This window comes from Bos grunniens, chromosome 10 (genome assembly GCF_055505025.1).
Source record: "Bos grunniens cultivar Pamir isolate PY7600 chromosome 10, Bosgru_T2T1.0, whole genome shotgun sequence".
In the NCBI taxonomy this organism is placed as follows: Eukaryota; Metazoa; Chordata; class Mammalia; order Artiodactyla; family Bovidae; genus Bos; species Bos grunniens.
The window spans coordinates 72,922,440-72,941,156 of NC_141174.1; the positions used below are offsets into that span (position 1 = coordinate 72,922,440).

At 40.6% G+C, this 18,717-nt stretch overlaps 1 protein-coding gene and 1 long non-coding RNA gene across 17 annotated transcripts in view; one reads left to right on the plus strand and one right to left on the minus strand.

The window, feature by feature from the left end:
• The window catches only part of LOC147364813 (uncharacterized), a 148,808-nt gene extending 139,548 nt beyond the window's left edge, over nucleotides 1–9,260 (minus strand). For 7 of the 9 annotated variants that reach the window (XR_015135033.1, XR_015135025.1, XR_015135032.1 and 4 more), the window contains exons 1-2: nucleotides 8,966–9,260; nucleotides 8,206–8,272 (exon numbers count right to left, since the gene is read on the minus strand). This is a non-coding gene — a long non-coding RNA (uncharacterized LOC147364813). The remainder of the gene's footprint in view (nucleotides 1–8,205; nucleotides 8,273–8,965) is intronic. The other 2 variants (XR_015135026.1, XR_015135029.1) reach the window with 1 other exon arrangement.
• Nucleotides 9,216–18,688, plus strand: ZNF770 (zinc finger protein 770). Of its 8 annotated transcripts, none has more exons than XM_086322016.1 (3): nucleotides 9,216–9,339; nucleotides 12,608–12,915; nucleotides 13,790–18,688. In XM_086322016.1, the coding sequence occupies exon 3, from the start codon at nucleotides 13,846–13,848 to the stop codon at nucleotides 15,910–15,912; it is 2,067 nt and encodes a 688-aa protein (XP_086178142.1). In that variant the 5' UTR covers nucleotides 9,216–9,339; nucleotides 12,608–12,915; nucleotides 13,790–13,845; the 3' UTR covers nucleotides 15,913–18,688. The 8 variants fall into 8 exon arrangements, with proteins under 8 accessions (XP_086178142.1, XP_086178141.1, XP_086178140.1 ...); XM_086322015.1 differs by having other exon boundaries at nucleotides 12,608–12,786; XM_086322018.1 differs by having other exon boundaries at nucleotides 9,235–9,339; nucleotides 12,674–12,915.
• The last annotated feature ends 29 nt before the right edge of the window (nucleotides 18,689–18,717 follow it).

The following is an 18,717-nucleotide window of genomic DNA, read 5'->3' on the forward strand; positions in this document are numbered from 1 at the left end:
TGGCCAAAGTATTGAGCTTCAGTTTCAGCATCAGTCCATCCAATGAATATTCAGGACTGATTTCCTTTAGAATGGAGTGTTAGGCAGCTTACTAAGCAGTGCTGAGCATGACATTTGAAATTGTCACAGTCTCCTCTTCTCGTCCCCTGCAGGTGTTTCTCTGATTCTTCCATGTTCTGTTCAAGTGTCATCTGTGCAGTTGTGGGAGTCACAAGAGCCAGCCTTTCACCACCCTTTGCCTCTGCTGCTCCTTCTCTACTGTGAGGTACCAGAGAAATGCCAAACCCAGGCCATCCCATGCTCTGCTGCCCAGGAAAGTCCAATCCAGTTTGTGCATGATAGCCAGAGAGATCTTTGTAGAACATACCTAACCTTGTCACCCCCTTTAAAGGTCTTTATTATAGATCCCCACCATTTACCACATCCATACTCTTGGCTTGGCATAAAAGCCTCTTCCTGTCACAGCTCCAGTCCACTTTTCCAGTCTCCTCCTGACTCCTAACTCCCAACATACAAAATCTAGCCATATGGAAATGTCTCCAGTTTACTTAAAAGTTTTCTGTTAAGTATTCACTTAACAGAAACCCCAGAGACCACAAGTGTTTCAGAATTCATATTTTTTAATATTTTCAACAGGTAATCCCATGCTTCTGTGTGTGTGTGTGTGTGTGTGTGTGTGTGTGTGTGTTACATAACACCCCAGATTGTCTAAGGCATCAGCTCACTTCAAACACATGAATATTTCTGCAGCAAACCTAGAATATTCACATTAAGTGTATTAAGATCACAAGTGGCCTCAATCAGTTGGGTCTGGCTTTGCCACTGAGTCATTTCCCTTGGCTCCTCCAGATCTTTTCCACCTGCTCTATGCCTAGAAAACTAACCTATCTGGGCTTCAGGCCCATACCCCATTGCCCTGGGATTCTAGCCAATGGGGAGCCCTGCAGGTTATCTGGAAACCTGGGGTGTTTCCTTCTCCTGAAGCACAGTCTCCTGGAGGCAGCTGTTCTTGAGGCAGTCTTATTCCCGTGACTCTTCCTTCTGGCCTCCAAGATCCACTCTCTCCTCTCGTCTCGTAGGATGTGTGTCTTGGTATTATCACAGCTCTGCTATCCCACTATCACATTCCCATCTCTTGTACCAGCACTCCACCCACACCTTTGAGGGAGTCTCCTTATTAAACCCTCTTTCAATGATCCCAATCTGAGAATACCATCTGTTTCCTGATGGATCTCTGACAAATGCTACACACCAATGCATTCAGATTGAGGCAGGTTTTCCTGCCTATGGATTAAGAAAAAGCTTTCAGCTTTTAAAACTTTCTGGACCTAATAATATAAGATATTGTAAACCCATCCATTTTACTGTTTCTTCGGTTTAATATATACTGCTACTTCTACCTGGAATGCCCTTTTCTCCTTGTCCAACTAGCTAACTTCAATTTAGTCCTTATACGCCATGTGAACTTCCAGTGAACTTCAAGGGTGAACTAGCCATTGACCAATGCCCTGTAGACAACACCTCATCCAATAGTCCTGGACACTTGTAAAGTCCCTGGAATAGCCTTGGAAAACTTATGTGAGTTGGGGCTTAAAGGGAAAACCCCACTGAAGGAGGTGCTGGACTTACAAGTACTGTTACTGTTACATACATTAAACACATGATGAACAAAAGACTTAACATTTCTTAATATTATTGCATGATTCTAACAACACTGGGTGAGCGCAGTCATAAACAGTTAAAATTTGCTGATTTTAAATTTCCCATTATTCACCCTCTTGTGCCAAAGACTCATGGACAAAACACAAATTTTTGAAAAATACTCGCCCTTAGCATGTGCAATGTACTCTGACATTTTCTAGCCTATTGTAGTCAATATCACTTTTTAGAATATTGATCACACCCTAGAAACATGTCATACAATGCACAGTGTGAAAGACACCAAACAAAACAATATGCACTGACAAATGCTTCCAAACTTTGTCAAACAACCAAAAAATGTTAACTAAAATTGTAACCACACTTTAGTTTTTTGCCATTTCTACTTCCAGGTTGTTGCCCCCATCTTCAGAGTCCCTTGGACTGCAAGGAGATCCAACCAGTCCATCCTAAAGGAAATCAGTCCTGAATATTCACTGGAAGGACCAATGCTGAAGCTTCAATACTTTGGCCACCTGATGCCAAGAACTGATTCATGGGAAAAGACCATGATGCTGAGAAAGATTGAGGCAGGAGGATAAGGGTACAACAGAGGATAAGATGGTTGGATGGCATCACCGACTTAATGGACATGAGTTTGAGCAAGCTCTGGGAGTTGGTGATGGACAGGGAAGCCTGGCATGCTGCAGCCCATGGGGTCACAAAGAGTCAGACATGACTGAGCGACTGAGCTAAACTGACTCCCATTTTTAGTGATTTGCTCTCCTGAACAGAGCCCAGGAATTCCTGTCCTAAAGTTGGATGACATCTGGCTAGACCACATGACGTGTGCTGAGACAGAAACCAGAGCAGCAGGCAATCAGGGAGTTAGGATTGTCTTAGCCAATTTTGGAAATTTGGTCACCTTATCTGAGATTACATGTAAACTTAATTTTTTCAGTCTCTCAGGCAGCTTTTATTGTGTAATTTTAAAAGAATTTTTTTCCCTGTGTTGTTTAATGATTTGGATTAATTTTAAACAAGGGTTTAGGAAATGTGAGCTAGTGCCAAGAAAATGTGGATCAATTGTTGCTTCCCTAGAGAAAGTAGGGGTGCTTTTAATAATAGATTCTAGTAAAGTATCTATAATTCTTTTAGAACTTTAAAGGCAAAGCAAAATATGGGTTGGTAAAGGGATTTTGTGTGTGTATGTAGACAATATACACAGGCTTGACTAAGAAAAAAACATTGTTCTAATTAGCCTATTGTTTGCACCAAGCAGGCATTCATTTAGATGTCCTTGAAAAAAAAAGGAGTTAATTATATGGACACTGCTTTATTTAGGATTAACATCGGCTACATGTGATAGAAATAGAAAACAGTGGTGGATAACAATCTTATATCAAATAAAATAGGTTTTAGCTCTCTTGTAAAAGACAAGAAGTAGGAAGTCCAGAACTGGCATGGCTTGATGACCTGGTCCAAGGACCAGGATCCTTCTCTGCTGCCTACTACTGAGATTGTCAACACATAAAAATTCTAGACAGCCAGAATGAGGAAGGGAGGAGGAATGGCATGCCCCATTCTTTAAGGTCCTTGCCCAGCAAATTACAGACAATTACAGACAAAATGTCCCCCATAGCCCCATTAAATGGAATATCATCACATGACTATACTTAGCTGCATGGAAGGTAAGGAAATGTAGACCAGATTTGTGGTCCAGATATTGTCCCAGGACAGTAAGATGAGCCAGGAAATTACAGCCAAGTGGGTGCATTGCAGTGGGGCCTTGTGCCCTTCTCTTTTACACCTTTCAAGTGTAAAAGCAATAGGCTACTGCTTCCTTTCTGCCTTCCAAATAGCATACAAAATGCTCCTTGTGAGGCTGACCAACCCCGAGTCTCTCAGGGAGGGGAATTCTGGGAAACATCTTATCCTGGTGGCTCAGATGGCAAAGAATCTGCCTGGAATGCAGAAGAACCAGGTTTGATCCCTGGGTGGGGAAGATCCCCTGGAGAAGGGAATGGCAACCCACTCCAGTGTTCTTGCCTAGAGAATCCCATGGACAGAGGAGCCTGGTGGACTACAGCCCATGAGGTCGCAAAGAGTCAGACACGACTGAGAGATGAACACTTTCACTTTCTTTAACTCAGGATTAGCTAAACTGACATTATACATATTCTCCAAAACCCTTCACTTGACTCTAACATAGCAGCAATAAATATCACTTAAAAATTCAAATCATACAATTTTTTCTTCTTAAAGCCTTCCAAATGCTTTCTCCTGCATCTAGAATAAAAACCACTCTTGACCATAGTTTACAAGGCTGCATACCATCTGATGCCTACCATTCTCCAAGCTCATTTCATCTTGCACTACTTCCTCCTTGAACACCATTCCTGAGCCACTAGCCTTCCACCTGCTCCTCAAATACATGGAGGTCTTTCTTGTCTTCATCTTCTCATGGCCTTCTTCTGCGTGTCTGTGTGTCTCTCTGTGCCCTTCCTTTTCTTAAAAGGCCAATCATCACTGGATTTAGGGTTTACCTTAAACCCAAGATAATTTCACATCAAAATCATTCATTACATCTGGAAAGACCCTATTTCCAAACAAAGTCCCATTCACAGGTTCCCAGGGTTAGGACTTGAACATACCTTTTCAGGGAACACAATGCACCTCATCACAAGGCTAATGAAAGGTTCCTACTATGCCTGCTTCTTTTGAGACAGGATCCTTCGGAGATCAGAACTTGGGACTGACTAGTAGGACCCTGACTAAATGCTACACGCCACAAGAAATATAGACACTTTCAGGTTATGCAGAAAGGAGGAATTTTACATTCCCTGAACTATTAGAGGCATGACAGTTGGGGTATGGACAATAATTAACTGAAAGTTTGCAGAATCCAGAATTAGAAATTTACGTGATTGCAAAGCTTCCAATGCATCCCTTGGAGTATACTGGGTAGCTGAGTGCTTAACAATACTTTTGTTGTTTAGTCATTCAGTTTTGTCGGACTTTTTGTGACCCCATGGATGGTAGCCCACCAGGATCCTCTTCCATAGGATTCCCAGTCAAGTATACCGGAGTGGGTTGCCATTTCCTTCTCCAGGGGACCTTCCCAACCCAGGGACAGAATCTGCGTCTCTGCTTGGTAGAGGAATTCTTTACCTCTGACCCTCTGGAAGCCCCCTAACAATATGTGACAATGTGGTAAACTGTCTGGATTTGTAAGTTGGATTTTTGACAATTTAAGAGCTGAAAGGAGAAATGACCTTTGCAGTTGTGTTAAAACTTAAGCGGTTCTTGCCACAAAGCATCCATGTTGCTGTTGGAAAGCAGTCTGGAACACTCAGGCTTGCTGGAGAAAGTTGCTATTGGAGGATTTTAAAGCAAAACATTACAGGAGAAGCTCAGAATTTCCTGCAAAAATGTGAGCTACCCTTCCCACCCCTTGCTCTTAAAGAAGTTATCCAAGGGGAAGAAGAGAAGGAATGTTCAGGGTTAGAAATAAGGGCACACATCCAGCCATATAGGTACACATCAGCCCCTCAAGTTCAGGTTTCTAACTTCCAAAGCCCCCAGACTATGCGATAAGTGACTTCCTCACTTTGGGTTAGAGAACACACAAGAAAAAATCCCTGGGCCTTAAATCTGAACCATGACCACTGAATTTTTCTCCAGTTGGGAAGCCAGGTCCTAAACGAGAGATCAGTAATATCTCACATATTTGCCCCTGGAATCTAGCAGCCACTTCCCTGCTGCTTCCATGGTGGCTCAGACGGTAAAGAATCTGCCTGCAATGCAGGAGACCCGGGTTTCATCCCTTGGTTGGGAAGATCCCCTGGAGAAGGGAATAGCAACCCACTCCAGTATTTTTGCCTGGAGAATTTCATGGACAGAGGAGCCTGGCGGGTCATGGTCCATGGGGTTATGAAGAGTTGGACACAACTGAGTGACTATTTATTATTATTATCTAGCAGCCACTGAAGACAGCTTTAATATCCACAGCACCCCTTGGGGGTGGAGACTAAGAAGAAAAACACCTCCATATGTTCCAGTTCTTGTGAACATGGGCACTTTTTGGTGGAACGTGCTTGTGAGAAGAGGAGGGCACAGCAACTCACTCCAGTATTCTTGCCTGGAAAATCCCCGTGAACAGATGAGCCTGGCAGGCTATAATCCACAGCGTCACAAAGAGTTGGACACGACTGAGCAACTTAGCATGCACACGTGTTAGGACTGTCCTCCAGAAATTAAGATCCAGAGACAAGAGAAAGGTCTCAGTGTCAAGCTCTCCTGACCCCATATACAAAAACTCTTGGTAGCTACCACACCCCTGCCTTCCCTCCTTGGTTAGCCTCCACTCTGGTATTAAAATAGTTGGAGGGTCTCCAAAGTCATGAGGCTTCAATGGTCAGCCCTGACTTAAGGGTGAACAAATGTGGTCAAAGTCCTACACTGAGAATTCTGCCTGCTTTATGGTAACTCTAGAACCCCTATGCTACTGAATTTAAACTATAGAGAGTGCGGTGGGATGGTGCTACCTAACTAGACACAGAAATCCAATAGGCATTATCCACAATGGAGCTGTAGAAGAAAACTTCCAGCAACAATTTAGGAGATTGAGAACCAGCCTATGAGTTGGAGGTTGTTCAACTACTTTAAGTAAAATATCACTATACTATGTACTGTAATACCTCTGTATTTAAGTAAATACTATATTTAATATGGTATTTAATGCCATAATTAAATACCATATTTAATACTGTATTTAAATAAAATACCAGTTTGCTGTAAAATACCTTCTGATGCCAACTGACCACTCCCCAGCCCCAGCATCAGTCACCCTTCCCTCAGAAATCATGTAGCAGAACATAAACAGACTGCAAATATTTTTCTTGAGGAAATACAAAATGAGGAGGAAACTGTAGTCACCAAGTCTTAGAAAGGGAGAGCTGTCTTTATTAGAAAAATTCTTTGAAAAACACCAGTTCAAAAGGACATCTGCACCCAGATGCGCTATTGTTTACGAAAGCCAAGAGATGGAAGCAACCCAAGCATCCACCAAGAGATGAATGAATAAAGAAGATGTGGTATATGTACACAATGGAATATTACTCAGCCATAAAAGAATGAAATTTTGTCATTGTGACAACATGGATGGACCTGGAGGGAACAATACCTAGTGAAATAATTCATACAGGGAGAGAATAAAACTGTATCTCTTCAGTGATATGTAAAATCCAAAAAATAAAACAAATGAACAATTGTAACATAATGGAAACAGACTGACAGAAACAGAGAACAAATTAGTCATTACCAGAGGTCGGAGAAGGCAATGGCACCCCACTCCAGTACTCTTGCCTGGAAAAGCCCATGGATGGAGGAGCCTGGAAGGCTGCAGTCCATGGGGTTGCTAAGAGTCAGATACGACTGAGCGATTTCACTTTCACTTTTCACTTTCATGCATTGGAGAAGGCAATGGCACCCCACTCCAGTACTCTTGCCTGGAAAATCCCATGGACTGAGGAGCCTGGAAGGCTGCAGTCTATGGGGTCGCTGAGAGTCGGACACGACTGAGCAACTTCACTTTTACTTTTCACTTTCATGCATTGGAGAAGGAAATGGCAACCCACTCCAGTGTTCTTGCCTGGAGAATCCCAGAGATGGAGGAGCCTGGTGGGCTGCCATCTATGGGGTCGCACAAAGTCAGACACGATTGAAGTGACTTAGTAGTAGTAGTAGTAGTAGAGGTGGGAGGGGTGGAAAGATGAAGGGGATAAGAGGTACAAACTACTAGGTATAAAATAAGTGAGTTACAAGGATGCAATATACAACACTGGGAACGTAGTCAATATTTTACAATAGCTTTGTATGGAGTATAATCGTATCATATTTGTCTCTGTTCACATCTCGGCTATTCAATGAACTCTTCCAGATGACTCTTATTCACAGTAATTTCTCCCTTTTTTACATGGAAGTTTTTTGAAATAGCTCTCATGGTAAATGGGGGAGGTGACGAGACAAGGTATATGACCTTGGAGAACAGCCCATCCACTTGTGTTCCACACTCCATATTTCTCAGGTTCTTGGTGCAAAGGCCTATCTGTTTTTGCAAGTAATGCACCTTTCATTGGTCCCCAACCTCGGGTAATAGTCTCTCATGATATTTAGATCTCTCCTAAAGACTTATATGGTTGGTGATGGATGCAATTATTTCCTTAATTTGACTGAGCTGAGCTTCCAAGAGAAGCTGCAGAAGCAAGCAAGTCTGGACAATCCACATCCCCACCCTGGGATCAGCACTCAGGATACATAAAGCTCTTCCTCTCTGCTTGTGTTGGAAGTTAAGGGCTTCAATCTTCCCAAATGTGATTCTTCCAAGGTTGCTTCCTGAGAAGCAAAAGCTTTTTCCTATTATCATTTCCCCATGTTACATCAAAAATACGAGACTTTTCATTGGCCCAATGTCTCCCTTTTTAAATAGAAGTGCATATACCAACATCAGAAATAACAATTTTTGTTTGCAATGGCTCTTGAAAAGTAATATAAAAAGATACTCACAGGTGAAAAACGTGCTTCTTAGTTCTCATTTCCTCGCCTCTTAAGCTGAGACAGTTACAATCAGAACCTGCAAAAGCCACAAAAAATTCTCCTCTGATGTCTTTTGTACTTAAAATTTTCAATAGATACTCAAGCATCTTAATAATAATGTGCCACCCTAGTTTGCAACTACACTACAACACGTATTCCTTAATTGTGCCTACATAATGTTGGGATATCTACAATTTGGGAGACAGTACTGAATTAAAAGGACTACCTGTGTTCAAATCCCACTGCCATCATTTATCAGCTGTGCGAAATTCAGCTCCTTAACGTCTCAGTCTCATTTTCCTCATTTTACAATGGGATTACTTTTACTTCATAAATTTGTTGTATTTAAAATAAAAATAGTAACTAATAAATGATAATGGTTATTTGGGGGGTTATTATGCACCGGGCATTCCATTGAGCATTTTACATCCATTTCATCTGTCAAATCTGAAGAAACTAACACTCTGAGCACAGGTCTTCGTACATTGCAGACGACCCGAAATACATTGAAGGAATGCTCAAAGAAGCTAAAAGAGTCCGCTGCTAGCAGGATATTAGCAGAGCCGAGAGTGAAGCCCAGGTTCCCTGACCCCTGCGCTGTACTCTGACGACGTGCAGAGTACCCAGGACAGTGAAGGCACAGAAAGTTCTGACACATGGCGTGTTATCATCGGCCCTTTTCTCTCGCATTTTAGAGGACTAGAAGAGTGGGCTTTGAACACGGGCTCACCAGCTTCCAGTAGAGCCTTGAGCCCACCGGTCAAGGCTATGTGGTTTTCCTAGTCAAGCATTGAACTGAAACGGAAAATACACCTTCTTAACTCTGTTCGCTTCCCCCTACAACTGCAGTGCCGGGTGAGCAGCGCCGAGGTTGGAAACATCCCTGGAGCCGCATTTCACCGTAAGACTTCCAGGCAAGCCCAAGCGACTGCGGCCCTGGGCTGGTGGGGAGCCTGTTTCCAGTCGGACCATGTCCCGAGGCTCTACCGAATCCTGCGCCTGCGCACTCAGCCCATCTCCGTGCCGGCCCCGAGGACGTGCGCACGCTGCCTTTGAGGCTCCTGGCCCCGAGATGCGCGGCTCCCGGGCCCGTGACAGCTGCAGGTGCGTGAGGAAGATTTCAGGAATTCAGGTGTGAGGTGGAGCGACCCACGGGAAAGGTCGGGCCTGCCTCAGTCCCTCCAAGGTGCCCGGGGACCCAGAACGGGGGAGCCAGGAACTCAGCTCATTTGATTTTCTCGTTTCTCCAGCTCCTGACCGTCTCCTGGGGAGCAGGAATCTCTGAAAGGAAAATGCAAAAAGCATACTTTCCCGTGCAGTGAATCGTATCACATGTGGCATTCCCTCCCCGCGCCCCACCGTGGCCAAAGCAGTTTTCACCCTTGCCTTGCCTTTCCTGCTGTGGGGTTTTGCAGTCTCTGGACTCTCGTTCGACTCCTAGGTGCTTACTGGTTGTGGACGATTAAGGCGAGGGCCAGTTGTGAGGGCCCTGTGTCCTCTGCAACACCTCCCCCCACCAACCCCAGGAGAAAGAGGTGATGGTTCAAGGGCAATAGAGTGGGCCAAGGGAAGTAGAGCAGAAGCTACAAAGAGGGAAAGTCCGTAATAAATGTCGCCAAAGATTATTCCCTAACTGAAAGTTCTCAAGTTTTTCTCAGTTCTTGTGTTTCTTGTTCAATGATTTTTATGATGTCCTCACTTCCTTTTAATGGTGCTGTTTGAGACGGGAAAGCCAGTAGGCTTTCAGCCTTAAAAGTTTCGTTGGAATTTGTTGAGATCAGTTTTTTCAGTCTTCCAACTGTAAGAGTGTTTTGCTGTTGTCAGGATAATGTTGGGGTTGAACCATTGAGATTTGCCGTTTTTTATTTTTACTTGAGTCTAGGAAAAATTACACAGTGTTGGTTTGTCTTTTAAAATATTATCGACCAAAAAAAAAAAAAAAAATCAGTTGAGAACACAAGATCCAGTTGAAGTGGGATTTGGAGTTCTAGCAAATTAACGTGCATGTGCTTAAGTACACGTGGGACTGCACTTGGAGCTTGGGGATCCCTGAGCTGTCACGTATAAATAGCAGATGAGATCACTGCTTGCCACCAATGATTCTAACAATATAGAGCTTCCAGTCAGTGCTTTCCACATGGCGTGGATGCAAGTGACAATAGGCTCCAGTCTTAGGGCTAGTGTTAGGTGATAATCCATGGTCTCTTTTTGGCACGGTAACTATAGGCAGTCAGTTCCTGGTATAATCAGAAATGGTTGCCATGTGTGTAGTTCTAGTGTGGCATTTTTTGCCAGTGATCCAAAGAAACTATTAAAGGAAAGAAGAAATACACAATAGGAGTGGAGGAACCTGGCTTCAAGCCAGAATAGTACGTGTGATCTTTCAGGCCCAACCGTAGACAATTTCGTGGCTTTGCCTGGCTGGCCTCAGCAGGGGAAGCTGCTCTTGCAACACTGGACTTGTGTATGGCCAGTGCACTGCAGTTTTGTGGAGGGAATTGCAGTTGAGGACACACCAGTTCCCTCCCACTAGCCATGCTCATATTCTTCTGCATTCCTGGTTCAGGTACCTCCATTCTGAGGCCCAGGTACTTCCCAATTGCCTCCACCAATACCTCCCTTATTGCCAAGGGAGGGAATGTGGAAGGGGTACCCTTGACTGAGGTACTTTTCTCCATTTTGACTCAGGATCTTTCTACTTATAGCCCTTCCTTCCTCCTCCCCTGGCTCACGGGTCCATAAAGAGCCAGTAGCCTTTTTTTTCAGCCTTCTCCCCTGGGATATGACTGTGTGCACTGTTTTGTTTAATTGACCACTGGGTGACCAGTACTTTTTTAGCCTCTTGCTTGCACTGTTGCATAAGTAAATAAAGATTTGATAATTACTTGCAGTTTGGCTCATTGTCCTAATTGACACCTCAACACCTGATTACTTGACAGGAATTAAATAAATTGCCAAATTTGGGGCAATTCACCTAACTGTAATCTTCATAACTGCTGCTGTGTTAGCACTTTAGGGATTTGGAGGCTGTTCACCTGTAATTTCTCTTAACTCAGTATTGTGAAAATGCATACTAATAGTATCAACAGCTGATTGTTGCTAACATGGATATGTGGGTTATAGGGTGTATTTTATAAATTAATAGAGTGGCTTGCAGTCAGAATATTTTGTGTGTCATATTACCTTTGACCTCTAATTAAGTTTTTTGATAATATTTTGGGGTTATTTGGGTCAATTGAAGAAAATTAGTAATCCTTAGAAATTCCTGTCTTGTCCTATGGACCCCAGTCTTACCTAATGGATTACTTGGCCACTTTTGGATAAAGTGATTGATTTGTTGTGGGTTCCTTTGTCTCCTGTGTGAAGAAATATGCAAGAGAACAAGTTTCACAAAGTTTGTGTCTTCCTATAGAAGTTTCACAAAACACTGTCCTTACCATATGTTATGCAATCTGATATTTTCTAATCTATTTTATTAAACAAAAATGCAGATCATGACCCATTAAATTTATTTCATAATCCATTAATGGATAGTGACTTGGAGATTGAAGGACACTATGTTAAAAAAACTAGTAGAAGATAATTTGCTCAATAAATGATTTTTTTCCTATTTTTAAATCAGATTGCTGACGAGCACTACAGTGGGTGTGTTTGAGATTTTGTGTTTAAGGTGTTTTCTAGACATCTTAAACACAAAAGCGGTAATAGCACACAGCACATATGCCAGATTGTCACTGAAAATGAAAGTGAACGTTGCTTGGTTGTATCGGACCCTTTGTGACCCCATGGACTGTAGCCCACCAAGCTCCTCTGTCCATGGAATTCTCCAGGCAAAAATACTGGAGTGGGGTGCTATTCCCTTCTCCAGGGGATCTTCCCAACCCAGGGATCAAACCCAAGTCTCCTGCATGGCAGGCAGATTCTTTACTGTCTGAGCCACCAGGGAAGCTCAGATATTCACTAAATCAGCTGACAAAAAAAACAGGGAGTCTCCTGTAGGCTTATCAACTCTCTTATCTCAACCAGAAGATTCACTTTTAGGATGAGAGAGCTGGAACACCTTTTTTAAATCTCTGACTTCCTTATTTAAAGAAAAGGGATTAGTAGAAGAAGGATAAGAAGAAAATTGGCTTTTCAGATACAATATATGGTATAAAATGGTTGTGAAAGTTCCTCATAAGCTTTTGCGTGTGTCCCATAGAGGCATATTAGGGAAAGTGTTGTTTATCTTTTTAATAACTCTTAAGACCAAAATGACCTTTTAATTATATTGCCTGAAAGTGAATTGTACTCAACCTGCAATTACTGAGCCATAGATAAATACGTAAGTAGCCACTGTGTCAATCTTATTGCCTCTATACTTGTCTTTTAGGACTTCTACAACAAAGTGGAAAGGAGGAATAAAAAGAACTATACATTTAGTGTGTTTATCTCTTAGTTGCTGCTGCTGCTACTGCTAAGTCGCTTCAGTTGTGTCTGACTCTGCGACCCCATAGACGGCAGCCCACCAGGCTCCCCTGTTGCTGGGATTCTCCAGGCAAGAATGCTGGAGTAGGTTGCCATTTCCTTCTCCAATGCATGAAAGTGAAAAGTGAAAGTGAAGTCGCTCAGTCGTGTCCGACTCTTAGTGACCCCGTGGACTGCAGCCTACCAGGCTCCTCCGCCCATGGGATTTTCCAGGCAAGAGTACTGGAGTGGGGTGCCATTGCCTTCTCCGATCTCTTAGTTAGAAACCCTAAAAATATTAAGTAGATTAAGTTTTTAAGTTTGATTAGTGTTGAGCTAAATAATACCTTACATTTATATACCGCTTTAGTTTTCCAGCACCTTCAGATGCATCATCTCCATTGATTCTCACAACAGTGATGTGGTAGGCAGGCCAGGAGGCACTTTGCCTGACTTAGAGCTGAGGAGTCTATATATTTCCTTCTCCTTGCCACCAAGATCATATGGTAGCAAATCCAGGACTAAAATTCAGATTTCCTGGAACATTTTCTTCCAGTTGCCTGTGTTATCTTTGTTGGTCCAAAGAAGTAATTAAGAGTAAATACTACTAACGATGTGGCTAAGAATTTTGATAACGTAAACATTCCATTCTCAGATCATATCCAAGGAGTGTTATAATTGAATGCAGATATGTCTTGTCTTATTTTTAGTATTATATTTCTTATAGTTTTTACCTTTCTAGTCCAATTTTTGAAAATGGCAAATCTACTTAATAGTGAACTAAGAAAATTGGAATTAAAAGTTCTAATTAATGTTAAGAAATCCAACTCAGTCTCTTTAATGTATTATCTCAACTAATTAGAAATACAGCTTAAAATTATATACATTTTTAAGTATTTCTTTTGAAGACTCCTTATTTCTCTATATGTGTGAAATTTGTTTAATGATTCTAAAGTATCTAAAATGGTTATTAACTTACTGTTAAACACAGGAAAATTTGAGGTTCCCTATTTCCTTTAATATCTTTAGCCAAAGGGCATTTTAAATTATTTCTTTTCACATAAATAAGTAATTTTTAAATTAATACATTTTTATTTTTAATTTTTAGACATCTATGGAGTTTAAGAACACTATGGAGCTCATCAGAGTATATCACCGAAGAATATGATGGCTGAAAACAATTTTAAAATGCTAAAGATTCAGCAGTGTGTAGCAGCAGCCAACAAGCTACCTAGAAACAGGCCATATATATGCAATATTTGCTTCAAGCATTTTGAAACACCATCAAAATTAGCTAGGCATTATCTCATTCATACTGGTCAGAAGCCATTTGAATGTGATGTGTGTCATAAAACCTTTAGGCAACTAGTTCACCTGGAAAGACATCAACTAACTCATAATCTGCCTTTTAAATGTAGTATTTGTCAACGCCACTTTAAGAATCTGAAGACATTTGTGAAGCACCAACAGCTTCACGATGAAACATACCAGAATGATGTTAAACAGGTCAGAAGATTGTTGGAGGCCAAGCAAGAAAAGCCAGTGTATGGAATGTATCATACTTTTACCCCAGAGGAGAGATGGGCATTACACCCATGCTCCAAGTCTGATCCTTCAAAGAAAAAAAAGGATATTCATGCGTGTACAATCTGTGGCAAGATGTTTCCATCACAATCAAAACTTGATAGGCATGCTCTAATTCATACTGGTCAGAGGCCTTTTAAATGTGTCCTGTGCAGTAAGTCTTTTCGACAGTCAACTCACTTAAAAATCCACCAACTCACACATTCAGAAGAAAGACCTTTTCAGTGTTGTTTTTGTCAAAAAGGATTTAAGATTCAAAGCAAACTTTTGAAGCATAAACAAATCCATACCAGGAATAAAACTTTTCAGACTCTTTCATTAAAGGTGAAGAGTTCAGAATCATGTTCCCTGCCTAATAAATTAAATGCAAAGCAGGATGGCTTTGAAAATGGTAATATAGGTGCATCTGAAGAGAATAATCAACTTGATGTCCACTCTGTTTATATTGTCCCTTTTCAATGTCCTGAGTGTGAAGAATGTTTTGAATCAGAGCAGATTCTCAAAGGACACAAGTGTTTTCCTGCCAGAAGTGGCAAAATTCCAAGCAAGCTCAAAAGCAGCTACAACTATAAAACCATTGTTAAAAAAATCTTGGCTAAGCTTAAACGTGCTGGGGGTAAGAAATTAGATAATTTTCAAGCTGATAAAAAAGTATTTAAAAACACTTTCATGAAAAACCGTGATCTTATTTCTGGTGAGCAGAGGCCCGAACAGACCCAGAGAACATGTCTGAGTTCTCTTGGCAAGCATGGAACATATAAGACAGTTGGCAATAAAAAGAAAACATTGACTTTGCCATTTTCTTGGCAAAAGCACTGCCAGACCCAAAATATGGGGAAAAATGTAAAAGGTATTCTTACACCAGAAAACATGTTAACTATGGATAATCCTGTGCATAAAAAAGACATATCTATCTATGGTTCATCAGGTGAGGAATTCTTTGAAAACTGTCAAGTGCTCCAGTGTGGCTTTTCAGTTCCAAGTGGAAACATACATACTGGACATAAGATGTGTCCTTGTGACAAATGTGAGAAAGTGTTTCCTTCTGTTTCTAAGCTACAAAGACACTATTTAATTCATACTGGACAGAGGCCTTTCGGCTGTAATGTTTGTGGGAAATCTTTTAGACAGTCAGCTCACTTGAAAAGACATAAACTAACTCATATTGATAAGCTTCCCTATAGAAAATCTCTTTGCCAAGTGGAATTGGAAAATTTTAACAAACTTCTCATTCACCAGGGTGATAATGTTGGCTACAGTGCTTCCCAACAATGTCAGACTCTTGGTTTTCAAAAATACAAGGTCTCAGAGTCAGATCAAATGTCAGAAATAAAAGTGAAGGCAGAATCAGAGGATTTCATTCTTGGTGCCCCCTGTAGGAGCAGAGAGCCCTATCTCTCTAGCACACTTCTGGAATCAGAGCAGAGCCATCATAGTCATTGTAGTTATTCAGGGCGTGCGGAGAGGAATGATGGCCTTCTTTACCAATGCAGTGTTTGTTCTAAAAGTTTTAGATCCCCATCTAAACTAGAAAGACACTATCTAATTCATGCAGGGCAGAAACCATTTGAATGCTCAGTTTGTGGCAAAACATTCAGACAGGCTCCTCACTGGAAGAGACATCAACTTACTCACTTTAAGGAATGACCACAAGAGAAAATGGATATCCTAAATTCAGTTATGAAACTGACAGAACCACTGATACGTTTGTGGTGTCTCTGGTGACCTTGTTCTTTAGCCTGTTATCATTTAAAATGTATTTTTATCAAAAGGCCTACATTAGATTGAATTACTTCATAAGCAGTTGCTTGTCCTGCATACTAAGAGGTAAGATACATAGGCATTTAATACAGTGTTTTAGGAGCAGCCAAATTAATTTTTAGAGGGGAAAATATGATGTCATAAAGCAAGCATTTATTTTAACATACACTTTGTATTGAAAATGTTATAAATCCATCATGGTACAAATAATTCAGCCTCATTTTTGAAGGAATTATTCCTTAAGACATATGATCTCCTTTTATATATACTCAAAAGACAGGCAAAAATTGGTTTTTTGGCTGCAGCAGATAGCATGACTAGATTTCATTTATTTCATAGATTTTAGGTCTATGGTTCAAATTCCCTTGGAAAATTTTTTCTTACAAGCTGAAAAATGTAAAGCCAGTAAAAGTGAAGGTAGATGAGAAGATAATAACATTTTCATTGGTCTTTTCCAAGCTATTTATTCTTAGGACTCTGGTAACTTCACCTCCTGTTCTACAGGAGATTGGTGGTTTTTTGTTTGTTTGTTTTGCTCAGCCTGCTGTTTTTCCCTCCAAAATTTAAAAGGAAGAAAGAGCCTAGTATGTACCGCTGTACATTTACCATGTTTACTCATTAAATATAGTGTTCAAGTGCCATAATCTTTTTGTTGATGTGAATGCAGTGTCATCTTTTCAGAGGAATGAATGTAAGTCATCTACATGCTTTTTCATAATTGATACCAGTCGACTTAAGGCTCACTTGTAGATTCCATCTCCACAAGACTTTTACTTTCTTTTAATACCTCTTTAATTGAGTGATTCTATGACTTAACTAAATCTGTTAAATTTAATCAAATGGCAGTGACTAGATCTAGTTTTTATTCCTGTTTTTTGCAAGATTCTAATGCTAAACAATGTTATTTTGATCATTAGTGAATTGTTAATTTTAATTGATAAAGTAATCTTGTACAGAAATAAGATCTTTATGGAATTGAGAGTGTCATTCTAAATAGTTCTGTCATGATTTGGGAAATATGTAATCAAACTGTAAAAGAGTTATAGTCACACATTATCCTTCATATTTGCCATTTTAAATAAAAAATCCTTCAGTCAGTTCAGTTGCTCAGTCATGTCCGACTCTTTGCAACCCTATGGACTGCAACACACCAGGCTTCCCTGTCAATCACCAACTCCTGGAGCTTGCTCAAACTCATGTCTGTTGAGTCAGTGATGCCATCTAACCATCTCATCCTCTGTCATCCCCTTTTCCTCCTGCCTTCAATCCCTCCCAGCATCAGGGTCTTTTCCAGTGAGTCAGTTCTTTGCATCAGGTGGCCAAAGTATTGGGAGTTTCAGCTTCAGCATCAGTCCTTCCAAAGAATATTCAGGACTGATTTTCTTTAGGATGGACTGGTTTGATCTCCTTGCAGTCCAAAGGGCTCTCAGGAGTCTTCTCCAGCACCACAGTTCAAAAGCATCAATTCTTCAGCACTCAGCTTTCTTTATAGTCCCAACTCTCACATCCATACATGACTACTGGAAAAAATGTAGCTCTGACTAGTTGGACTTCTGTTCGCAAAGTAATGTCTCTGCTTTTTAATATGCTGTCTAGGTTGGTCATAGCTTTTCTTCCAAGGAACAAGCGTCTTTTAATTTCATGGCTGCAGTCACCATGTGCAGTGATTTTGGAACCCCCCAAAATAAAGTCTGTCACTGTTTCCATATCTATTTGCCATGAAGCCAACCTAAAAATCCTTAAGAATGACACTTCCTAGTAATAAGAGAAAATAGCCATAATCTTTCTAAGGTGAAAAGAATGGGTGGGTATTTATCCAGCATACTCAGATATACTTGGTGGCAAACTCTCTATTAAAATGGACAAGTGAACAATTTTACATCCTACTGTAAGAACTGTCTTTGTGGGGTGGGGAGGAAAAGTTGGTCTGCTGTTTTTTACAAGTGAATTTTGAGAAACTTGGTTTAATTCACAAAGGTTAAACGTAACAGTACAGATAAAATCCCAACAATTTACAAACATACAGGAGAGTCATGTTTTAAAGAGTAATTTCTTTTTTCCTGAGATAATGTTCCTCAAGTGCAAGCAAGATGCTGGTTTATAGAATTTGCTTTACACAAGAACATTTCTGTTAAGTAAAAGCAAAGGACAACTACTTCATGTTTTCCAAGAATAAAAGTTCAAGGTTTTTCCTTTAATATGTCTGAAAGTATCTATTTGGGGATTTTCCTAAGCTATTTATGTAATTTCATTTGAACTTAATGATTTATATACTCCTTTCCCAGCCCAAACAGAATCCTAACAGTGTTGTGTTTGTATGATTATTAGATTTTGTTTGCCCAAGTGATACTACTATACACTTTTTATTTTTTAGGCCCACGCCTTTTTAAGCTGTTTCATATTGAAAGTTGGAATATTGTAAAAATTTTGTCAAAGATGTACTGTAGTGCTATTTGAAGTACCTGTAATGGAACACTTTTATTATCACTGCACTCTTCTTGTGGGAACTTTATAGGAATGAAAATAAACTGTATACATCATGATAAGAAGATGAAACATTAGATGTTAAATGATTTGCTGCATGCTCAAATTGTTAGTATTGTTGAGTCAATTACTTCAGTTTTCTGAAAAAAAATAAAGTTTTAAATATCTTTAAACGAAAGTAGAAGATTTATTTTCATTTGGACAGGA

Excerpts from the sequence above, each read along its gene's own strand:
- ZNF770 (XM_086322016.1), top strand. The coding sequence starts at position 13,846 with ATGATGGCTGAAAACAATTTTAAAATGCTAAAGATTCAGCAGTGTGTA.